Source organism: Ovis aries, chromosome 1, assembly GCF_016772045.2.
Source record: "Ovis aries strain OAR_USU_Benz2616 breed Rambouillet chromosome 1, ARS-UI_Ramb_v3.0, whole genome shotgun sequence".
Taxonomy (NCBI): Eukaryota; Metazoa; Chordata; class Mammalia; order Artiodactyla; family Bovidae; genus Ovis; species Ovis aries.
Genome location: NC_056054.1, coordinates 103,710,146 through 103,731,223, shown reverse-complemented (window position 1 = coordinate 103,731,223; position 21,078 = coordinate 103,710,146). Strand labels below are relative to the sequence as shown.

General features: G+C 48.0%; 1 protein-coding gene across 6 annotated transcripts; it reads left to right on the top strand.

Moving 5' to 3' along the window:
* Window positions 1-1,697: 1,697 nt before the first annotated feature.
* Window positions 1,698-20,798, top strand: PGLYRP4 (peptidoglycan recognition protein 4). Of its 6 annotated transcripts, none has more exons than XM_060402061.1 (10): window positions 1,698-1,981; window positions 2,242-2,405; window positions 2,760-2,849; window positions 3,757-3,864; window positions 4,622-4,820; window positions 6,477-6,595; window positions 8,048-8,200; window positions 11,655-11,853; window positions 16,804-16,922; window positions 18,390-20,798. In XM_060402061.1, the coding sequence occupies exons 3-10, from the start codon at window positions 2,801-2,803 to the stop codon at window positions 18,566-18,568; spliced, it is 1,125 nt and encodes a 374-aa protein (XP_060258044.1). In that variant the 5' UTR covers window positions 1,698-1,981; window positions 2,242-2,405; window positions 2,760-2,800; the 3' UTR covers window positions 18,569-20,798. The 6 variants fall into 6 exon arrangements, with proteins under 6 accessions (XP_060258044.1, XP_060258029.1, XP_060258024.1 ...); XM_060402046.1 differs by having other exon boundaries at window positions 7,958-8,200; XM_060402041.1 differs by lacking the exon at window positions 2,242-2,405 and having other exon boundaries at window positions 7,958-8,200.
* The last annotated feature ends 280 nt before the right edge of the window (window positions 20,799-21,078 follow it).

The following is a 21,078-nucleotide window of genomic DNA, read 5'->3' as shown; positions in this document are numbered from 1 at the left end:
GGAGGGTCTGGCGATACTTGGTTGGTGGGAGGCTTCTTGTGGTGGGTGGCTCAGGTATATTATTATGGACTGCAGTGTTATATCATGACTGGAAATAGTCATGACCTCATGGAGCCCTGGCAGGGTCTTGGGAACCCTCAGGTTCCTTGGAACATTCTTCGAGAAACACTGTCTCAGGCAATACGTACCTTGAAGCAGCCTGTGTATCTGTCTGCTTTTCTTTTTCCTTCCTTCTTTTCCACAGAAGGTCTCTTGGAAGAAGCCAGGCTGGATGCGGGGCCTTCTGGCCCAGGTGAGGAGTGAGACAAGGACCCTCAGCAAGGTAGCTGCTCTGGCCAAGGAGGGTGAGATGGCCAGGGTGGGGCTGTTCAACTTAGCAGGCCAGTTAGGATTTTGGTCCTGAGCGCAGAGGACTAGAGAGAACTGCCTGCTCAGGTCTCTCTTCCCCCTCCTGACACCCTCTGTCCAGAACAGGGTTTTTCTCTCAGGGAGCCCCTCAGCCTGTCAGTCTCCAAGAATTTGCTGGTCTCAGGATGGACCTGGGCTCACCTGCTCGCCCTCCTCTCTCAGGCAGCCACCACCCACCCAGTCTCTCCTCAGGGTTCCCACCTCCCAAACCCGTCTGCAGAATGGAACCATTCTCCTCTCCCTAACTTGATGCTCTGGGGGCCACAGGCCTCCTCTCCGAGAGCTTCACTGTGGGTCAGGCCTGGGAGGTGGAGGCCTGGGAGACAGTCCACAGGTTCAGGAAAGCCCCAGGTCCTGCAGTGTGAGTTCCCCGGCTGCAGGTCTCTCTCCCCTCATGTATCTCTGGGGCTGCTGCCTCTTGCACCGGTGGCCCAAGATGAGATCAGGAGCGCCCCACTCTGCTGCCCACCACCCCAGGGCCCTTCTTCCCAGCCCTGGGCCTTTGTGGGTCCACAAGGGAGAACAGTAGATGGAACTAAGGTATTCAAGGGGCCCCTTCGAGGGAGGTTTTCTGGGGACCCCGGGCCTCAGGGTGACTCCATAGCTTCACTCAGGACAACCTGTCCAGATTTGAGGTGTTCCCTCAAAAGGGTCCGTTCAGTGCTCTCAGGAGGCTGCTCCAGCCATGGAGAGGCGGGAGCCCCTGCAGGTCCCCATGGAGACACATGTCCTATTGCTCGCACACAAGGTGTCTCCTGAAGTTTCCTCCACGAAGACTCAAGGGCTCCCAAGACCAGAGCCTCAGACTGTGAGTAGAGGCAGAACATGTGAGGTGATGACTGTGGCTTTGAGCTGAGAGCGGCTGAGGGGCTGGAGTGTCTTGGCTTCTTGGGTGGGTGACAGTCTGATGCAGAGGTGGGGGTGGTGGTGGGTGAATGGGCCCCTTGGCCACAGAGTGGGAATCAGTTCTAGCAATAAGGACATGTGTGTGCATCACCTCCCGGGATGTACCTTTCTACTTTATCTGCCACTGCTGGTGGGGCTGATGGAAAGGGGTGGGAGTCGGGGTTGGGGAGTAACCTCCATCCAGAACCTTCAGACTCCTGGAGCAGACCTGTCCCCACAGGCAGAAAGTTCCCAGAGGTCAGGATGTGACCCTCAGGTCCCATAGGCACCCCTGGGTTTGCCAGGCTTCCTGGGAGCCTTGGGCAGCCGCACCCTTTCCCAGGGAGGAGGTACCTGGGATTATTCACAGGGCGGGTCCCTGCTGTCAGCTCCTCTCTGGTCTCACTAATTCCCTCTCCGTGCTGTAGGCTGTGGACTGAGCAGAGGCTGGCCCTCCTCTTTCTCCCCCTCTCCCCCTTTGGTTAGCGCTCCTGGCCTTTCTCTTCTCTCTGAAAAGCCAGGGCCGTCTTCTTTCCCTGGGAGAGAGTGCCCTCTAGTGCCTGGGAGGGTGAAGGCCGAGGAGGAGGGCAGGGCCAGAGGCCAAGCCTGAAAGGAGGCCCTGCCAGCCAATGAGGGGTGAGCCGGCTGCAGCTTGACCTGCGGAGCTGGGACAGCAAGGGACCCACAGGTATTTCTGAGTGTGTGTGTGTTTAGCTGTGTTTCTTCTTGAAAAGCCCTCTCTTATCAGAAGGACTGGATTCCACCAGATGGAGTGTAAAGATCAGGATTTTTGCTCTGCTCTGGAAATAGGACCCTCCCCCTCTTCAACTCTTATATCCCATCCTCTTCCCAATCACAGTCTGTCCCCAGCTGGGAAGAAATTCTCCGCATTAGACCTATCGAAGTGAGTTTGTATTTTTCCATTCTCCTACCCCCGGTCCCTGATAGCTCAACTGGTAAAGAATCCGCTTGCAATGCAGGAGACCTTGGTTAGATTCCTGGGTTGGGAAGATCTCCTGGAGAAGGGAACTGCTACTCACTCCAGTATTCTGGCCTGAAGAATCCCAGGGACAGAGGAGCCTGGTGGGCTACAGTCCATGGGGTCGCAAAGGGTAGGACATGACTAAGCAACCTTCACTTTCACTTTCACCCCTGGACCTTACAGCCCTCTTCTATAAGAGTGAGGGTTAGCAACCCTAGATTGCAGGCTTGGTGCGAGGATTAAATAAAGCATATGTGAGTGTCTACTCAGGCCTCACACATGGTAGACACTCAGTGAGATCTGGTTGCCCAGGGAAACAGGGTGGGGGTGTTTCCCCATCCAATGAGCACCTGACGTGTGCTGGGGACCGAGAGAAGCTTATCCACGTGCTAGCCTTCAGGAGGGCAGATGGGGCCATGCAGTGGGGAGGGTGCTCCGTTTGAGGGGTGAGCGCAGTTGGGGTAAACATCATTGTCTTCCGTAGAGCCGAGGTCACTCCTGTCCGTGTCCTGGAATCACGTGAAGATGCTGTGTTGGCTTCTTGTCTTCTCTACTCTGGGTCTCGGGGCCTGGGGTGAGTTTTCTTCATTGGCTTAGAGAGTAATTAAGAAGGATCATCCTACAGTCTCGTAACAAGAAATCTTTGAATGCCTGGTCTCCCTTAGGAGGCTGGTAGGAAGCCAGAGCAGGAGCAGGAGGACAGCTTTGCATTTACAGCACAGAACTTGGAGTCCGCAGACCTGGGTGCAAATCCTTGCCCTGCCTCCAGCAATGATTTTAAACAAGTTAGTCACCTCTTGAAAGCTTAATTTTCCCACTTGAAGCCTGAGATAAAGTTATGATCTATATTTATTGTGAGAATAGAATGGGAAAATGCACTGGAAGGACTTAGCACTTGAGCAATGAGGCAATGATTCTATTTGCAATATTATGTCACCCTATGACTGGTGTTTATGGTTGTCAGTAAGAGAAAGCTCCTTCAGGGTGGGAATCCGTTGAAATCCCCAGAGTCCCGCCCACAGGAGCATGGGCATAGCAAATGCCCCCAAAATCAATCCCAGAGGAACTGACTTGATTTGTGCAGGGAATTCCAGTCCCTTCTGGGTACAATCGGTCCCACTGCTTCCATTAGGCAAAATGCATACAAGGAAAGACTTTGTGGTTTTGAAGAGCCTGGATGCATTTCCAGGTGGTTTTTGTCATTATTGATTTTGCCAATTGAATGTGGCACATGAGAAAAGGACAATATTTCCAACCCCCTGCCCTTGTCTGTTTAGCTAACTTCCTAGGAGGTTACCTGGAGAAAACCATGCCTCATGGTACTGCTGGAGGTGGTCCTCTGGCCCCAGATGGGCTTCCTGAAAGCACTCAGAGATCTGGGGAGGCAGAGGGTTGTGGAGAGGAGCCTGAGCCACTGCCACAGAAAGGACTGGTACTGGGGCTCTCTGAGGGCTGATGCGAAATGGAATGTTCCTTTACAGGTGATTCCTCCTGGGATAAAACACAAGATAAACACCTGTCCAAGGGACTTCAGGACCTGCTTGGCAACATCTCGCAGCTCATTGGAAAAGACAAACGGGGTCTCAGTGGTGAGGAGGTTTGAGGACCAGCTGGGTTTCTCTTGGGACCAGGCACTTGATGGTGGGATGGGGTGGTTGGGGCTGAGACACAGGAACACCTGCGTGGGTTGTCTTAGGCCTTGGCAGGGAGGGAAGGGGGGGCAGGGGAAGTGGGAGTGCTGCTGGGAGGGACCAGAAGCCCAGGAAGGGGAGGTGCAGTCTGTGAATTCAGGCCCCCCTAGCCTGAGGGAGACTCGCACTTTGCCCTCAGGAGTCCTCAGACTGAAGAGGGGTCACTGGCCCTGCCTGGAGGGCCCCCCAGGTTGAGGAGGAAATGCCCCCCTGTGGGAGTGCTGGGAGCAGGGCGAAGGAAGCAGAGTCCCAGAAGAAACTGTCAGTGAGCTTGGAGCACACGGAGGGCAGTAGCGCTGGGGTGGAACGGAGAGGGCCTCTGGGGGCTCTCCCTGGGGCAAATGGTGACACGAAAGGCATCCTGGAGCAGAGGAGGGAGGGACCCTCAACCAGAGAAGGTCATCCAGGTGTAGGGGCCAAACACCTAGGCTGCTCTGGGCAGGCGCAGTCCCTGCATTGGAGTGAGTAGTGAAATAGAAACGTGGAGGCAAGGAGAGGAGGCTGTGCCCGCCTGCCCACAGAAGGCCTCCTCCTGCGGCTCTTCTGCAGCCACCATAGGGCAGAACTGGCCTCAGCTGGTGCGTGTGGCCCAGGGCCCAAGGTGGCAACAGTAGAGCAGGGTGTGCCAAGTGACACCCACACGGCTCCCCTGCAGGTGTCTCCACCATTGTCTCTCGCGAGCAGTGGGGGGCAGATGCCATTGGCTGCTGTGCCCAGCTGGCCCTGCCGGTGGACTTCCTTGTCACGCACCACATCCCTGGGCTGGAATGTCACAACCAGACCTCGTGCAGTCAGAGGCTGCGGGAGCTGCAGAGCCATCACGTGCACAACGGCTGGTGTGACGTAGCCTACAAGTAAGAGGCTGGGCTGGGGGCGTGTGACCCAGCGCTCCTAAGGGTGCCTCCCTCACCCCTCTCTTCTCTATTTCCTTCATTTTCTGGGTTGTGGTTGTACCTGGTTAATAATGAATGCAATGAAAAAATATCCTATAAAATTCCAAAGCCTTTGAAATTTTATGTGAGGTTCTTGACTTTGAGCTCTCTTAAAAGGGAGGAAGGAAATTTAAGTGATGACTCTACTTTCTGTTCGCCTGCTAATGTTTCACACAGCACATCGCAGGCTAGGAATGGCTTCCCCGTATGTGGGTGCATAGGTGCGTCTGCCCCCTGACAGAGTGTGAGGTTGGCTGGGTGGGTGTCGCCATCTCCATGTTACAGGCTGGGGGACTAAGGTCACACTGCTGCTAAGTCATGTGGCCCAGGCTGGCTCGGGATTGCCCCTTTGCCCTCTGATCCTTCCACTACAGCGCGTGTCGGGGCTTTCACCTCAGTGAGGGAGGCATCCACCTCTTCCCCCGATGGTCACTCTAGCAGGCCCTCCCAGCACCCAGGACCAAGTTCCTCAGCCTGCCTCTGATGTCAGCTCATTGTGGACGATTCCTGTGTGTGCGAACGGCTTCCCACCTCAAGAGCACCTGCATCTCTCTGCTTTTCTGCTTCAGGCTTTCATCCAAGCCCCTGACAGTGAACCCCCTGGAGGGCAGGCTTTGTGGCTAACTTCTTAGTCCCCAGCCTTCTGAAGGGACAATTTTAAGTACTTCTCTCTTTGGAAGGTCACATGTCAAGGAGCGCGGTGCTGAGCCCCAGGTGTCCGTGGGAAAGCCAACCCAATTCTTCATGCGTGGTGTTTCTTCCTGGCTCACTCCTCTGGCCCCTTCAGTCTGGCTTCCGAGGTCTCTTCCCAAATAAACTGCCTGTGTCCACATCCTTGTTTGAGGTGCTGCCTCCTGGGAAGTCTATGTAAGAGGTTACCCTAGCAGAGAGAAATCACACCAACAACCTGTGTGGAGATCACAGACACACAGCATTTTGGAAGGAGGAGGAGAGCCATGTTTGAGGAAACGTAGAGGCTGAGAAGAATCTTAAATTGTTTGGTTGGGTCTGGGGGAGCCTCTGGGTGGCAGCTCCAGGACCCGTTCCCTTTCAAGTGTGCCGGATGATTTATACAAAACCCAGCATCTGAACTGGGGGCGGGGTGAGGAATGTGGGAGAGGTCCTTCTAAGGATGAGTGTAAGTCACTTTGTCTATCCATTGTCTCGGATGCTGCTACTGCTGCTGCTAAGTCGCTTCAGTCGTGTCCGACTCTGTGCGACTCCATAGACGGCAGCCCGCCAGGCTCCCCCGTCCCTGGGATTCTCTAGGCAAGAACACTGGAGTGGGTTGCCATTTCCTTCTCCAATGCATGAAAGCAAAAAGTGAAAGTGAAGTCGCTCAGTCGTGCCCGACTCTTAGCGACCCCATGGCCTGCAGCCTACCAGGCTCCTCTGCCCATGGGATTTTCCAGTACTGGAGTGGGGTGCCATTGCCTTCTCCGATTGTCTCGGATGAATCCATGCAAATTCCCTCTAGTGAACTTGGTTTGGCCCTTCTCCCTTAGGAGGCTGGGTTGGGGTTCCTCTTCAGGGATGTGCCTGGGGCCAGCCACCAAGCCTGGATTTCCCTCTCCACAGCTTCCTGGTTGGGGACGATGGCAGGGTGTACGAAGGTGTTGGTTGGAATGTCCAAGGTGTGCACACCCAGGGCTACAACAATATCTCCCTGGGTCTCGCCTTCTTTGGCAGCAGCAGAGGTAATGGTCACCCCAGCTGTCCTTCTCCGTAGAGCTAGCTAGTTCTTCGTCTCACACTGTCTCTCCACCCTCCGCACACTGGTGGTGACGCTTCCTCTCCTGGAATCCTCTCCCCTGCCTTTGGGGAACGGTCTTCCTCCCCCTGCTCTGGCTTCCTCCCAGCCTCCTTGCCTCCTGGCCCACCCTTCAGGGGAGGCTCTCCATCCTTCCTCCTGCACCCTAGTTCTGCTCCCATTCTGGTCTTGGGAGATTCTGGGCTCCAACTCTCATTCTTGCATCAAAGACTAGAACACCTCTCTAGCTCAGATGCTTCTGTAATATCAGGCCTGGCTTCTGGCCAGCCACTTCCTCCTTCCATCTCTCTCTCTCTCTGAGATTTTCTGTGCAATTTTTAAAAGCCATGTTGGGGCTCCAAACCCCAAGGCCCCTCCACGGTTCTCTAGTCTTATTGCCACCCCGCCCATCTGCATCCCAACATACATCCATTGATTTTCTGAACGTTTATGGTTAATAAGTGGGCTTACCTGGTGGCTCAGTGATAAAGAACTCACCTGCAGTGCAGGAGATGAGGGTTTGGTTCCTGGGTTGGGAATATCTCCTGGAGAAGGGAATGGCAGCCCATTCCAGTACTCTTGCCTGGGAAATCCCATGGACAGAGGAGCCTGGCAGGTTACAGTCCATGGGGTCTCAAGAGAGTCGGACATGATTTTGTGACTAAATAACAACAACTAGCAAAGCCTCTGCACATCTAGTTTCCTATGGCGCCCTCCCAATATCTTTTGAGATGGCCCAGGTAAGTTTCACGACTACTATTACAGTAGGTACAGCCCAAGTTTCAGAGAGGTAAGTGACCCAGGTGACATAGCTGTAAGGAGAGGAATCAGAACACAAGCTCATCCCTTCCATTTCTGCTCCAGGGCAGCTTCCTGTTTGCCAGAGGAGTCTTGATGTTCAACTCTGTTGATTTCTGTACCACTCTTTGCCCCTGGGTGTTACCTTGTGAGCTGTGGGCCCTTGAGCTCAGAACTTCTTGGCAACCTCAAGTTCCTCTTTGTGAATAGTGGGGTTCATCATAGCATCTGCCTCACAGGCTTGATGTGAGGATTACGCAGCTACTGCAGACAGAGAGGCTGGCACATGCCTGGAAGGGCCCTAGTGATGGGAAACCCTAACGCAGCCAGGGGGCTTTAGTGAGCATGGGGCTGCCATCCAGCTCTTCCCCAGGGAGACAGATGAATGAAGTCTCGGTGGGTCTTTGGGAGAGGTCTTTCCAGTCACCAAAGCTCTGTCCAGGCAGACCCTTGAATTCCAAGCTGTCCAGCACTCAGGATGAGCCTGTTCCCCTTCCTCCCCTTTTAACAGCTATGCAGGAGCTGGCAGGACATCTTGTCTCCCCACAGAACTCTGCAACTCAGGCCAGATTGAGGCTTCCTAAGGATCACTCTCTTCCAGGCCACAGCCCTAGCCCAGCCGCCCTGGTAGCCATGGAAGGTTTGATCTCCTCTGCTGTCCGCAAGGGCCACCTGTCACCCCTGTATGTCCAGCCACTCCTTGTGAAAGGCGAGAGCTGCCTGTCCTCTCAGCAGAATGCAAGTCTCAAGGAAGGTAAGACTTTAAGTCTTAAAAAAAAAATTTTTTTTTTGGCAGTGCTGCAAGGCATATGAGATCTTAGTTCCCTGACCAGGGATCAAACTCAGGTTGCCTACCTTGGAAGTATGGAGTGTTAATCACTGAACCCCCAGGGAAGTCCCTAAGACCTTGAGTCTTACTGGACCTCCCTCAAGATTCACTCCCATTCACTTCCAAATGCCACTGGATGTGACTTTTTCAGTCAGGCTCTCACTGGAGTTGTTCTTTTTTTAAAAAGTATTTTTTAATTGGTGGAAAATTGCTTTACAATTTTGGGTTGGTTTCTGCCATAATGTGAATCAGTCATAATTATATATATCCTCCCCCCCCCCCCCCCCCCACCCCAGCCCTCTAGGTCATCACAGTGTGCTGGGCTGGGCTCTCTGAGTCATTTAGCAACTTCCCACTGTCTGTTTTACTGATGATAGTGTATATATGTCAATGCCACTTTCTCAGTTTGTCCCACCCTCATCTTCCTCTGCTGTGTGTACAAGTCTGTTCTCTATGAGGTTCATCAGTACCATTCTTCTAGATTCCATATGTATATGTTACTATATGACACCTATTTTTCTCTTTCTGACTTACTTCACTCTGTATAAGAAGCTCTAGGTTTATCCATTTCACTATTACTGACTCAGATTCATTCCTTGTTATAGCTGAATAATATTCCATTGTATAAATGTACCACAAGTTTTTTCTTTAAATGCAAACTCATCTGTTGATGGACATCTAGGTTGCTTCCATGTCTTGGCTATTGTAAATATTGCTTCAGTGAACATTGGGGTGCTTGTATCTTTTATAATTGTGGTTTTCTTGGGGTATATGCCCAGTAGTGGGATTTCTGGGTCATATGGTAGATTTATTCCTAGGTTTTTAAGGAATCGCCATACTATTCCATAATGGCTGTATCTATTTACCTTTCCATCAACAGTGCAGGAGGGTTCCCTTTTCTCCATCCCTTCTCCAGCATTTACTGTTTGTAGAGTTTTTTTGATGATGGCTATTCCGACTGGTATGAGTGATATGTTACAGTAGTTTTGATTTGGATTTTTCTCATAATGAGTGATGTTGAGCAGCTTTTCATGTGTTTATTATCCATCTGTATGTCTTCTTTGAAGAAATGTCTGCCATTTTTTTATTGGGTTGCTTGTTTTTCTGATATTGAGCTGTATGAACTGCTTATGTATTTTGGAGGTTAACCCTTTGTCTGGGGAAACAGTGTAAATAGTGGCAGACTTTTTTGAGGGGGCTCCAAAATCACTGCAGATGGTGAGTGCAGCCATGAAATTAAAAGACACTTGCTCCTTGGAAGAAAGGCTATGACAAACATAGACAGCATATTAAAAAGCAGAGACATTACTTTGCCAACAAAGGTCCATCTAGTCAAGGCTATGGTTTTTCTAATAGTCATGTATGGATGTGAGAGTTGGACTATAAAGAAAGCTGAGTGCAGAAGAATTGATGCTTCTGAACTGTGGTGTTGGAGAAGACTCTTGAGAGTCCCTTGGACTGCAGGGATATCCAACCAGTCCATCCTAAAGGAAATCAGTCCTGAATATTCACTGGAAGGACTAATGTTGAAGCTGAAACTCCAATACTTTGGCCACCTGATGTAAAGAGCTGACTCATTTGAAAAGACCCTGACGCTGGGAAAGATTGAAGGCGGAAGGAGAAGGGGGCAACAGAGGATGAGATAATTGGATGGCATCACCGACTCAATGGACATGAGTTTGAGTAAACTCTGGGAGTTGGTGATGGACAGGGAGGCCTGGCGTGCTGAAGTCCATGGGGTCACAAAGAGTCGGACACGACTGAGTGACTGAACTGAACTGAACCCTTTGTCAGTTGCTTCGTTTGCAAATATTTTCTCCCATTCTGCGGTTTATCTCTTCATGTTGTTGATAGTTTCCTTTGTTGTGCAAAAGCTTTTAAGTTTTATTAGTTTCCACTTGTTTATTTTTGTTTTTATTTCCCTTAATTTAGGAGATGGGTCAGAGAGAATCTTGCTGCAATTTATGTCAAAGAGTGTACTGTCTATGTTTTCCTCTAAGAGCTTTATAGTTTCTGGCCTTACATTTAAGCCTTTAATCCATTTAAAGTTTATTTTTGTGTATGATGTTAAGAAGTGTTCTGATTTCACTCTTTTTCACGTAGCTGTCCAGTTTTCCCAGCACGACTTATTGAAGAGGCTGTCTTTTTCACTGGAGTCCTCTGATGGGCAACTGGTCACCCAACTCTCTGAAACATTAGGGCTTGCAAACCTTGAGGGGGGCCCTCCAGGTCACCTACTTGTCCCTCCGATTCCTAGAATGATAGAGGCATGGCACTCGGCATAGTCTAGCTTGTGTTCACTCATTCCTACGTCATTGATTTACCGAGCACCTGCGCGTCGCTGAGGATGTATCAAGGGAGCAAATGCTCAACAGCAGTGCCCTCATGAAGTTTCAATCAAGATGGCAGAGAAACACAATAAGAACACAAACAAGTAAAATAGTTGGTGTGTTACATGGTGAAATGGTGAAAAGTGCTATGAAGGGAAAAAAGCCTGGCGAGGGGTAGGATACACAAGCACAAAAATGCACGCCTTTCTGAATACAAGAATTATCAGTAGAGCTGCATTAACAGACCAAGAGCTTAAGGCATTACTTGTACTGACTTAAAGGAAGAGTTTAACATAATTCAAGGAAGATTAAAAGCAGATTTGGAGTTTAACAAGCAGCAACATCAAAACTGGGACAGTTAGAAGGGAGTTTCCTGGTGGTCCAGTGGTCAGGGCTCTGTGCTTTCACTGATGGGGGTCCCGGTTTGATCCCTGGTTAGGGAACTTAGATCCCACAAGCCACATGGTGTGGCCTAAACAAACAGTGTAGTTAATAGGCACTATTCATCTTTTCTTGGACTTAATAGAATTTTAAAGAAAATTGGACTTTTGTATTAGACCTTGGAGTGAATTTGATCTCTGCCTTTGGATGGTGTCATCTGTCAGTATTAATACTTGCTTACACTGACAGAGTTTTGTGGACTACAAGTGATTCTTAAAGACATGTTTTCAGATGAAAATTCAACTAATTTCTCCAAAAAGACCCTGTTACACATACATACACAAACACACACACACACACACACGACAGTTGTTCAGATAAATAAATACACTTTGGACTTGGGATAAAGCATCCATGTCCCCTCAAGATCAACATTCCCATTGTCCTTTGGGTTCTGATTTTTGGGGTTGTAGCTGGTGATTCTTAGCTCCTGCATCTTGAACGCAATTCCTGTTCCCAGATAGGCCACCAGGAACTGCCGGGCTCTCCAGGTCCGTAGTCATGGTCAGGGCAGGATGCCGAGAGGGTGGGCGGGATGTTCAGTAGCGAGGTGGGTGACCAGAGCAGGCACAGTGAATCCTCACATCCATTTTTTTGCCCCACTACAGTTTGCCCGCTTATTGTTCAGAGGTCTGCTTGGGATGCCAGGGAGGCCCACTGTCCCGAGATGAACCAGCCGGCTCAGTATGTCATCATTATCCACACCGCGGGGCGAACCTGCAACAGGTCTGATGAGTGTCGCGTGCTGGTCCAAGATATCCAGTCCTCCTTCATGGATAGATTGGACTCGTGTGATATTGGGTACAAGTAAGTGTGCCTGAGGCTGTGAAGGCTTCTCTTCCCATGGGGGTGGATACTGATCCTGTGAAAGGAGTGGGAAGAGGACCTAATATTTACTGAGAGCCCAGCATAGGAGAGGTGGTCCTTCTCACTCACGGATTCCTCACCAAGCCCTGGGTAGGCCTTATCTAGGATGTAGCTAAGGGGTGGTCATCTCCCTTGAGCACATTCTCAAAATGTGTGTCTTTATTATTTTAATTGAAGTGTAGCTGTTTATAATGTTTTGTTAGTTTCAGGTGCAAAGTGATTCAGTTTTATACATACGTATATATTCTTTTTCAGATTCTTTTCCCTAATAGGTTATTCAGTTCAGTTCAGTTCAGTCACTCAGTCGTGTCTGACACTTTGAGACTCCATGGACTGCAGCACGCCAGGCTTTCCTGTCCGTCACCAACTCCCAGAGCTTGCTCAAACTCATGTCCATCGAGTCCGTGATGTCATCCAACCATCTCATCCTCTGTCATCCCCTTCTCATCCTGCCTTCAATCTTTCCCAACTTTAGGTTCTTTTCAAATGAGTCAGTTCTTCACACTGGGTGGCCAAAGGATTGGAGCTTCAGCCTTAGCATAGTCCTTCCAGTGAATATTCAGGACTGATTTCTGTTAGGATTGACTGGTTGGATCTCCTTGCAGTCCAAAGGACTCTCAAGAGTCTTATCCAACACCGCAATTCAAAAGCATCAATTCTTCAGTGCTCAGATTTCTTTATGGTCCAACCCAAATATACGTGGCTGCTGGGAAAACCATAGCTTTGATGATATGGACCTTTGTCGGCAAAGTAATGTCTCTGCTTTTTAATATGCTGTCTAAATTGGTCATAGCTTTTCTTCCAAGGAGCAAGTGTCTTTTATTTGCCGTGAAGTGATGGGATCAGATGCCATGATCTTGGTTTTTTAAAGATGAATTTTAAGCCAACTTTTTCACTCTCCTCTTTCACTTTCATCAAGAGGCTCTTTAGTTCCTCTTTGCTTTCTGCCAAAATGGTAGTGTCTTCTGCATATCTGAGGTTGTTGATATTTCTCCCAGTAATTTCTCCCAGTAAAAGCTCTTGCTTTTAGCTTGTGCTTCATCCAGCCTGGCATTTTTCGTGATGTACTCTGCATTTAAGTTAGATAAATAGGTGACAATATACAGCCTTGATATACTCCTTTCTCAATTTGGAACCAGTCAATTTTTTCATGTCCGGTTCTAACTGTTGCTTCTTGACCTGCATACAGATTTCTCAGGAGGCAGGCAAAGTGTTCTGGTATTCCCATCTCTAAGAATTTTCCAGTTTGTTGTAACCCACACAGTCAAAAGCTTTAGCATACTCAATGAAGCAGAAATAGATATTTTTCTGGAACTCTCTTGCTTTTTCTGTGATCCAACAGATGTTGGCAATTTGATCTCTGGTTCCTCTGATTTTTTTAAATCCAGCTTGAACATCTGGAAGTTCTCAGTTCACATACTGTTGAAGTCTCGCTTGGGGAATTTTGAACATTACTTTGCTAATGTATGAGATGTGTGCAGTTGTGTGATAGTTCGAGCATTCTTTGGCTTTGCCTTTCTTTGGGATTGGAATGAAAACTGACCTTTTCCAGTCCTGTGGCCACTGCTGAGTTTTTCAGCTTTGCTGACATATTTACTGCAGCACTTTAACAGCATCATCTTTTAAGATTTGAAATAGCTCAACTGGAATCCCATCACCTCCACTGGCTTTGCTCGTCCTGATGCTTGCTAAGGCCCACTTGACTTCTGACTCCAGGATGTCTGGCTCTATGTGAGTGATCACACCATCGTGGTTATTTGGGTCATGAAGATCTTTTTTTTTTTTTCGTACATTTCTTCTCTGCATTCTTGCCACCTCTTCTTAATGTCTTCTGCTTCTGCTTCTGTTAGGTCCACATGATTTCTGTCCTTTATTATGCCCATCTTTGCATGAATTGTTCCCTTGATATCTCTAATTTTCTTGAAGACATCTCTAGTCTTTCCCATCCTATTGTTTTCCTCTATTTCTTTGCATTGATCACTGAGGAAGGCTTTCTTATCTCTCCTTGCTATTCTTTGGAACTCTGCATTTGGATGAGTATATTTTTCCTTTTCTCCGTTGCCTTTAGCTTCTCTTCTTTTCTCAGCTATTTTTAAGGCCTCTTCAGACAACCGTTTTGCCTTTTTTGTATTTCTTTCTTTTGGGGATGGTCTTGATCACCACCTCCTGTATAGCGTCACAAATCTCCATCCATAGTTCTTCAGGTACCCTATCTAGCAAATCTAATCCCTTGAATCTATTTGTCACTTCCATTGTATAATCCTAGGGATTTGATTTAGGTCATACCTAAATGGTCTAGTGGTTTTCCCTCCTTTCTTCAATTTAAGTCTGAATTTGGCAATAAGAGTTTGTAGTCTGAGCCACAGTCAGCTCCTACTCTTGTTTTTGCTGACTGTGTAGAGCTTTTCCATCTTTGGCTACAAAGGAATGTAATCAATCTGATTTTGGTGTTGACCATCTGGTGATGTCCATGTGTAGAGTCATCTCTTGTGTTGTTGGAGAGGGTGTTTGTTATGCCCACACAATATTAAGTAGAGTTCCCTGTGCTATACAGTAGGTCCTTGTTGGTTATCTCCTTTATGGACAGTAGTATGAATGTGTGTCCTTTTGAAAGGTCAGATATTGACATGATGGAGACCAAGGCTGTGCTGAAAAGGTACTATAGGACATCAGATGCAGGGAAGATTGTAAAACCTGTAGAAAGGAGCATCTAAAGATTATGACTTTTTCACATAATCACTTCCCACTCCTCGGCTTAGGCTCTGTCTCTCAGTTCAGCCCCAACCTGAAGTTTGTCTCCCTCATGTTAGACTCTCCTTTGCATCTGGAAAGTATCAGCCTCCTTGGGGAGGACATCTTTCCTTACACAAGAAGATGAGGTGACGGGGAGCAGCCAGAGAAGAAGCAACTGGGAGAGTGTGATGCAATGGAAGCTAAGAATGTTTGAAGAGGTGGGAATTGGCAGGGCCTCTGCTTCCCTGGTGGCTCAGATGGTAAAGCGTCTATCTACAATGCGTGAGACCCAGGTTCGATCCCTGGGTTGGGAAGATCCATGGAGAAGGAAATGGCAGCCCACTCCAGTACTATTGCCTGGAAAATCCCATGGATAGAGTAGCATGGTAGGCTACAGTCCATGGGGTCGCAAAGAGTTGGACACGACTGAGCAACTCCACTTTCTTTTTTTCTGAAACAGAGAGGTCAGGGAAGGCAAAGTCAGGGAAGTGTTCTCCTGTCCAGATAGTACCTTTGGGTCTCTCTAATGGCAAAGTCTGTAATCCTTTTATAGAGAAGACACTGACCTAACAGAAGAGTGGAGACTTTTTGAAGGATGTTTTCAGAGACTGAAGATAAGACGTTTGGGGTTCAGTTCAGTACAGTTCAGTCGCTCAGTCGTGTCCGACTCTTTGCGACCCCATGAATCGCAGCATGCCAGGCCTCCCTGTCCATCACCATCTCCCGGAGTTCACTCAGACTCACATCCATCGAGTCCGTGATGCCATCCAGCCATCTCATCCTCTGTCGTCCCCTTCTCCTCCTGCCCCTAATCCCTCCCAGCATCAGAGTCTTTTCCAATGAGTCAACTCTTTGCATAAGGTGGCCAAAGTACTGGAGCTTCAGCTTTAGCATCAGTCTTTCCAAAGAAATCCCAGGGCTGATCTCGTTCAGAATGGACTGGTTGGATCTCCTTGCAGTCCAAGGGACCCTCAAGAGTCTTCTCCTATCTAATATCTTGGACTTAGCCTCTGAAAAACAGCAACAGCAAGAACAACGTCCTATCAGAAACGGTGGCATGGAGTCTTACGTCTTAGGGTGGGTCTCTACTGACCCAGACGGCGTATCTGTGCACGGGAGTCACAAGAGCCCCAGTGGAGCTGGAGTTTAGTCCCTGCTGCTGCTGCTGCTGCTGAGTCGCCTCAGTTGTGTCCGACTCTGTGCGACCCCATGGACTGCAGCCCACCAGGCTCCCCCGACCCTGGGATTCTCCAGGCAAGAACACTGGAGTGGGTTGCTATTGCCTTCTCCAATGCATGAAAGTGAAAAGTGAAAGTGAAGTCGCTCAGTCGTGTCCGACCCTCAGTGACCCCATGGACTGCAGCCCATCAGGCTACCCCGTCCATGGGATTTTCCAGGCAAGAGTACTGGAGTGGGGTGCCATTGCCTTCTCTGTTTTAGTCCCTACTTGTCCCCAAGCCCAGGACAGCTGTGTGCAGGGATCCTGCCTTAGATGGATTTACCACTGCTGCTTGATATGTACTCCTGGGCTGACTGCCTCTCCTCTCTCCAATCCCTGGTAGTAACATCGTTTTCAAGATAGGAGGAAACTTTTCCTCCAACATCTATTACCTATCAGGATGTGTTTTGCTGGGCCCTGGTATGCAGAATTATTCCCAGTAGGAGGAGGGAGGAGAAGGCGATGGCACCCCACTCCAGTAAGGCAAGGCTGGGGACGTGTTCTTCATGTGTCCTTAGTTGTGGGGAGGTGTAGGTCATCTGTGCGCAGCAGTTCCACTGGTGAGGTAGGGCTGCAGGGGTTGAAAATACTGTCACTGTTCCTAGTCTGTGAGCTACCTTCAACAGTGGTGCTGTGCTGAGGCCCATGGGCTCATGAGAGAGGATTGTTGTTAGGAATTTTGTCAAATCATTGGTAGGCTGAGATCAGCTATGGTGGGAGAGCAATAAAAGCTGCAGGTCAGGGCTGCGGTCCATGTCCCTTGCCCATGAGAGCTGGCTGACCAGCGTGACACTGGCAGGGACTCTTTGTTACACAGTGTTTAGAACTTGATAAGCTAATCAATGTCTGATGAGTAGACAAGAATGACTGAGTGAATGGAACAGCCTCAGAGTGCCTCTCTTTCACGCCCTTCTCCATCTCCCCTGGCTGTCCTCCAGCTTCCTCGTCGGCCAGGATGGCATCATCTATGAAGGAGTAGGCTGGAGTGTCCAAGGTTCCCACACCCCCAGCTACAATGACATTGCCCTGGGCCTCGCCTTTATGGGCACCTTCTCTGGTAAGTGGATGCTTTGGGCAGTAGTGGTCATTGTGTGGTATTTGAGGGAAAGCATCTGACAGCGTCTGCAGAAGTGACTTAGCAGCAGTGCTGGGTTTGCCCCACTTCAGATCTGATGTTGAACTAAGTTCAGTGTGAGAGGTGGCCTTTGAGACAGAATCCCACCCCAAATTTACATGTTTCACACCCAAACAAATGCCTCTCTCTTCTGATATCCGAGACACATTAGACAAGGAAAGAAGATCTTTGTGTATGTTTCTGGTAAGTTTTTGCCATGACATCCACGTGTGGACACTTGCCTTATTTGCCAAATGCACAGATGAGCCCTGTCTCTGCATCCAGAGTGCACGCTGAGAATTGCTATTGCTCAGAAGTTTGATCAGAGTTTGTTTAAGCTCAGGGGCCTTTTGTGGAATCTCTGGGAAGGAAGGCTATGTCACTGGGGGCTAGTACTAGATCGGGCCTTGGATAGGGGAAGGAGTGAGCCAGGGGAATATGCCTGGGGATGATGCTGGGCCTATGAAGGTGAAGAAAACACTCTATGGCTAATGCAGGGTTGCTCAACCACAACATTATCAACATTTCAGGTCAGATAATTCACTGGGGCTGCCCTGTTCACTGTAGGGTATTTAGCAACATCCCTGGCATCTAACTACTAGATACCTACAACATCCTTCCCTTCACTGTCCAACCCAAAATGTTTCTCAGTTCAGTTCAGTTGCTCAGTTGTGTCCGACTCTTTGCGACCCCATGAATCGCAGCACGCCAGGCCTCCCTGTCCATCACCAACTCCCAGAGTGCACTCAGACCCATGTCCATCGAGTCCGTGATGCCATCCAGCCATCTCATCCTCAGTCGTCCCCTTTTCCTCCTGCCCCCAATCCCTCCCAGAGTCTTTTCCAATGAGTCAACTCTTTGCATGAGGTGGCCAAAGTACTGGAGTTTCAGCTATAGCATCATTCCTTCCAAACAAATCCCAGGGCTGATCTCCTTCAGAATGGACTGGTTGGATCTCCTTGCAGTCCAAGGGAGTCTTCTGCAAAACCACAGTTCAAAAGCATCAATTCTTCGGTGCTCAGCCTTCTTCACAGTCCAACTCTCACATCCATACATGACCACAGGAAAAACCATAGCCTTGACTAGACAGATCTTAGTCGGCAAAGTAATGTCTCTGCTTTTGAATATACTATCTCGGTTGATCTAGGGGGTTAGATTGTCGCCTGTAGAACAACCAGGCTAAAGGCTTTGTACAGCCCCAGAATGATTGTATATTGTATCTCAGGCTCTGCTCTTCTGATTCAGGAAGAACTTTGGTGCTGAGGAATCTAAAGTCTTGGTTTTCTACCTGTCTGCAAGGTGGAATGTACCAGTTTGGTGGTAAAGGTGGGTTAGGGGGATCTAGGAGTGTGTCCTGCCCTGGAAGAAATGCGGGAATCCTATATCTGATGAGTCTGCTGTGGTTTGCAGGTTCCCCGCCCAATGCCGCAGCGCTGGAGGCAGCCCAGAACCTGATCCAGTGTTCCGTGATCAAGGGGCACCTGGTCTCCGACTACCTGCTGGTGGGGCACAGTGACGTGACCAACGTTCTGTCTCCTGGGCGGGCTTTGTACAACGTCATTAAGACTTGGCCTCATTTCAGACACTAGGGAGCCCCTTTTTCTCCCAAGACCATTCCCATCCCCAGCCCTATCCCCTTTCCCAACCCCACCTGCTGGTCCTCCCCTTCCTCTCCATTCTGATTCAACACCTGTATCCTCTCCTTGCCAACCCCATCCTGTCCCTCCTGTCTCAGGTTAGTGTGATCATTTCCTGCCAGCATCTCCCAGAATCTCTTAAACTCTGTAGTTGGATGTTCCCAGCCCTCTGAGTCTGGGCCCAGTCTTCCTCTTTTCTCACCTTCCTCTCCCCACCACCCATGTCTTCAGCCAGGTGAGCTTTCTTGTGCCCTGATACACACCCCTCTCCTGGTGTGCCTTCCCCTGCCATCTGCCTGGCAGCCCCCAGCCTCACATGTGACCCAGGTCAATGTCCCAGCCCCTCCTCTCTGTTCACACACTGCCTTGCCCTAATTTGGAAGCAGCCCTTATTTCAAGGCAGTAATTGTTTATAGACATTCTCTCCACTGGGTTGTGAGGTTGTCCACTTTCATTCATGTCTGTGTCTTCAGTTCTTCAGCAGTGTCTAGAATTCAGAAGATGAGACAGATATTTATTGGAGAAATGGATGAATAAAGGGGAGTTGGCCAAGTCCCTGCTCCCCTTTCCAATTTGCTGGACATACCCTCTTTGGGCAGGATTTGCTGGATCTTGGGCAGTGCCCCATTCTGCCAGCATTCTCTCTGTTCCATTCTTTTCCAGTCCGAGGCTCAGAACTGGCTCTGGTTGCTTGTTTCTGGGGTCCTGTGTCCACATCCTCCCACACCCCTGTGAGGACAGGACCATGCATTACTCCAGACCCAGGCCCAGGCTGTGTCCACACAGGCCACCCAGCACCTCCCCGCATAAGGGATGCTCACAGATAAAAAATTATAAACTAGCATTTCAGATCCAGCTAAAAGTATCAAGAAAATCGTGTAAGGTAGGAAAGAAAAATTAACTAAAAGTGTAAAATATGAGAAATCGGGTAATAGAACTCATGAGAGAGTAAGAAATATGATAACCATTTCAGAAATGACCAGGTAAAAGAAGGAAGATAAAAAGTTAATGCACATAACAGATAATACGTTAGAAGAAAATGAAGATCGAATGAAGGAAAAAATTAAAAATCCAAAAGAAATAAAAAACAAGAGTAAAACAACCAGATGGAAAGTAATCAATATAATTGATAAACAAAGAAGTTACAAGGTATGTATAATTGAAGTCCCTAAACAAGAAAACTAAAATAAGGGAATAGGACAAATACAAAAGCTGTAATTCTAGAAAACCTTCCTGAAAAAAAAGTTTTGAAAATTTGCTTTTACTTTGCTTTATATTTAAAAAGAATGACTCACAAAGATGAATTACAGGGTGTATTAAACTAACGGGTTTGCAATAAAACATTTCCTCTGGGCATTCAGGATAAAAACCCCAAAATGTGACAAATAAGAGAGAAAAATGTCATCAGACTTTTTGACAACATTTTCACCTAGGAAAAAAAAAAGGAAGAATATATTTAAAATGTAATGAAACATGTGATAATGTGATCCAAGGGTTTTATAGTCAATAAAATTGAGTTTCAAATACAAAGGTCACAGATATACTCTCATCAACATGTAAGAACTCTGGGAATATAGTCTCATGAGCCCTTCCTTAGGAGTCTACAAGATAATGACCTCAAACAACCAAAATAAGACATTAACATAATGATCAGAGATAAATATTAATGTATGTGTATTTGTAAATTAAGACTAAATGAAGATTATCAAAGTGAGAGTATAGTATGTAATGGTTGTGAGTGCTAACAATGTAGCAGATTACAGAACTGAAAAAAAATGTGGAGGGAATGAGAAGAGTGTCTGCAAATTTAAACTATTTTAGTAATTATATTGTTGGTGCTAATCTTTGTATTGTTTTTGCATGAAAATTTACTGTGAGATGTGGGGTCAAACAAATGAGTAAATATGTGATATTCTAATTCCATCACCCCCAGTGTTTTTGAAAGTAAGATTCTCAAGGTGGAAAAAGAAGAGGTTAAGTAATATACCAGAGCCCTGGATTTGAATTGAAAATATAAGGATAAACCCACGAGGTACTTATGAACTCATGAAGTGTTTCATTTTAACATTTTTAACCACTGTCTGGTGAAAGGTCTGGAAACTTTGATCAATCCAGTAGCAATAAGTTAGCACCAGATTGTGAGCTGAAATTACAATATCCCAATAAAAGAAATAAAAAGTTCTTGGAGAAACAACTGATTTTGTGTCTGGGGATAGAAAATGTGCAAGATAAGTGTGAAACATTTTCTCATATCAGATAACAATGAAGCCAAAAAACATTTTCTCAGTTTGGGTCAAAAGGTCTTGGGAGACTGCTGCCTAATGGGAGAATTCCAGTGTCTCCTATCTACCCAATGGGACAAGCTGAGCATTGAGAGCAACAACAGTTTCTATGGGTCTGAGCTCATTAAATTTAAATTCATAAGTTCATAATGATACAAAATGCCTAACTGATCACCTTTG

What these genes read in the sequence shown, in the direction of transcription:
- PGLYRP4 (XM_060402041.1), top strand. Translation starts at nt 2,801, where the DNA reads ATGCTGTGTTGGCTTCTTGTCTTCTCTACTCTGGGTCTCGGGGCCTGG. An exon ending in CTTCTTTGGCAGCAGCAGAG is followed by an intron (nt 6,596 to 7,957) that starts GTAATGGTCACC and finishes CCCTTTTAACAG; the next exon opens with CTATGCAGGAGCTGGCAGGA. An exon ending in TCGTGTGATATTGGGTACAA is followed by an intron (nt 11,854 to 16,803) that starts GTAAGTGTGCCT and finishes GCTGTCCTCCAG; the next exon opens with CTTCCTCGTCGGCCAGGATG.